This window comes from Tupaia chinensis, unplaced genomic scaffold (assembly GCF_000334495.1).
Source record: "Tupaia chinensis unplaced genomic scaffold, TupChi_1.0 Scaffold000621_1, whole genome shotgun sequence".
NCBI lineage: Eukaryota > Metazoa > Chordata > Mammalia > Scandentia > Tupaiidae > Tupaia > Tupaia belangeri.
The window spans coordinates 57,449-59,796 of record NW_006160141.1 but is presented as its reverse complement, the minus strand read 5'-3'; the positions used below and the strand labels follow the sequence as shown (position 1 = coordinate 59,796).

At 48.4% G+C, this 2,348-nt stretch overlaps 1 protein-coding gene across 1 annotated transcript in view; it reads right to left on the bottom strand.

Moving 5' to 3' along the window:
- Positions 1-2,348, bottom strand: part of LOC102481618 (tetratricopeptide repeat protein 23-like) — a gene marked incomplete at its 3' end in the record, with an annotated part of 32,616 nt that overhangs the window by 17,420 nt on the left and 12,848 nt on the right. The window contains 1 exon segment of the mRNA XM_027775959.1: positions 533-710. Coding sequence (XP_027631760.1) covers positions 533-710 — 178 coding nt within the window.

Genomic DNA, 2,348 nt, shown 5'->3' with positions numbered 1-2,348 from the left:
GGCACGCACACACACGTGCCCAGCGTGAGTTTAAGGCACAGGGTCTGGGACTCGAACCACGGTTGACTACATGGGAGTCCAGTGAGTCATTACACTAGCTGCTGGTCCCACCTCCAGTATCTCAGATAATTTTTTTTTTTCTCTTTTAGAGAGAGATTTTTTGCTCTAGGGCATGGGTGCTTGCTGGAGAGACAGACAGAAAGTGAGAAATCACCCCACAGGGGGGATGGCCATGCCACAGTCCCTTCTCCATTCTTCTCTGGGGATTTTGGGCACGCACGCACACACGCCAAGTCCAGTACTCAAACAGCGGTCACACGTGTGGGAGTCCAGCGTCTTAACCACTGTGCCACCTGCTGGCTCAGTGAATCTTCTAAAGAAAAGGGGAATGTTAACTAGATGGTTTAGTAAGTGCAGTCAATAAATCCAAGTGGCTGACACTGACTGGCAGCAGGCCGAAGACCTGCCACCCCACCTGTGTCGTGAAGGCAGTGGTCTAGGGCAGCGTGAGTGGCCAGAGGGTGCGGCTCACCTGTAAGAGATGGCCGATGGCTGTGTCGTGGGACCCCAGGGCTTGCTCCACACCTGCTAGTTCCCTTAAAACCGGCACGCACTCCCGACTCTTGTCCCGTTTGCTGGTCTGGACACATTCCAAAGCCTCTTGATAGTGGGGCAAAGCTTCTTTTGATTTCTTCTGGCCTTGATACACTCTACAAAACCCAAAGGGATTATTTTCAAAATAATTCAATAGGGGCTGGCAGGGGGCGTGGGTGGTGAGGGGTGCTGGGCTCCCACATGGCCAACCATGGTTTGAGTCCTGGAACTGGCAGCTTGCTTTCTCACTTTTCCTCTCTCTCTTTCTCACTCTGTCCCTCTCTGGTCAGATGAAAATAAATATATAAATAAAGTTAAATAAAATAATTCTTAAAAAAAATTTAAATAGGGGGGCAGTGGTGAAGGTGTTGGACTCCCACACAGCGGACCATGGTTCGAGTCCCAGATCCAGTGGCTTGAAACTCAAGCTGGGCACGTGTGTACACATGCCCAAAATCCCAGTAGGAGATTAGAGGAGAAGGGATGGCCATAACCCCTGGGAGGGGGGTCATTTCTCACTTTCTCTTTCATGATCTCTTTTTTTTTTGGAGAGGTTTTTGCTATAGGGCACGTGCGCTCGCCAAACAGAGAGAGACAGAGAGATAGAAAGCGAGAAATCACCCCCCGGGGGGATGGCCACGCCGCAATCCCTTCTCCTCCATTCTCCTCTTAGGATCTTGGGCATGCACCCACACGCGCCCAGCGTGAGTTTAAGCCACCAGGTCCAGGACTCGAACTGCGGTCGACTACATGGGAGTCCAGTGACATAGCCAGTACGCCAACTGCTGATCCGTCCATTTCATGATCTCTCTCTCTCTGGTGAGTGCATGTGCCCTATGGCAAAAACCTTAAAAAATTAATAATAATTAAATAGAAAATACTAAAAACATAGGGGGCCTGGCAATTGAAGTTTGACCCTCTGACTCTTGGGGTCCAAATCCATTTTCTCACCAGCTAAACTTTTCCTCCAGTGGCAGCAGGGCAGTGGTCAACAGGCTGGGTCCTGGAGTCACCAGGGAGGGTAAGTCCTGGGTCCACACTCACCAGACGGATGGCCTTCAGATTGCTCAACAATCCCCTCTGTAGAGTGGGGATAATGGCAGTGCTCATTTCATTGGGTGATTATGAAGATCAAATGAACTAACATTCATAAAACACCTGACCAGGCTGACACAGAGCTATGCTGGCACAACTTGCATGGTGGTTAAGGCACTGGATATTCACACATAGCTATCTATGGTTCGAGTCCTGGACCTGGTGGCTTGTGTTCTCACTTTCTCTGTCTCTCTGTGGTCAAAATAAAAAATAACAACAATAAAAATAAGTGAATGAATAAATTTTAATAAATAAGTAAGTAAATGAATGAATAAAGTTAAAAAAGAAAAAGAAGAATGAAGCAAATTCTACCCCTCGTCCCTCAAACTTGCCATTGCTTATGAACACAGGGTCCTGGTGCTAACATGACAATGGGAAATGGAAGCTATGAAGCCAACCCACAGTGGACCTTCTGAAACTCACTGAGAACACCCTATTCACATAAAAGGCAAGATAAAATAAAATCATTCTAGTTTTGGGACCAGCAGTTAGTTTAATGGCTATGTTGCTGGACTCCCATGTAGTCTACTGTGGTTCGAGTCCCAGACCCAGCGGCTTAAACTCACGCCGGGCGTGTGTGCATGTGTGCCCAAGATCCCGAGAGGAGAATGGAGGAGAAGGGATTGCGATGTGGTCATCCCCCCTGGGGGGTGATTTCT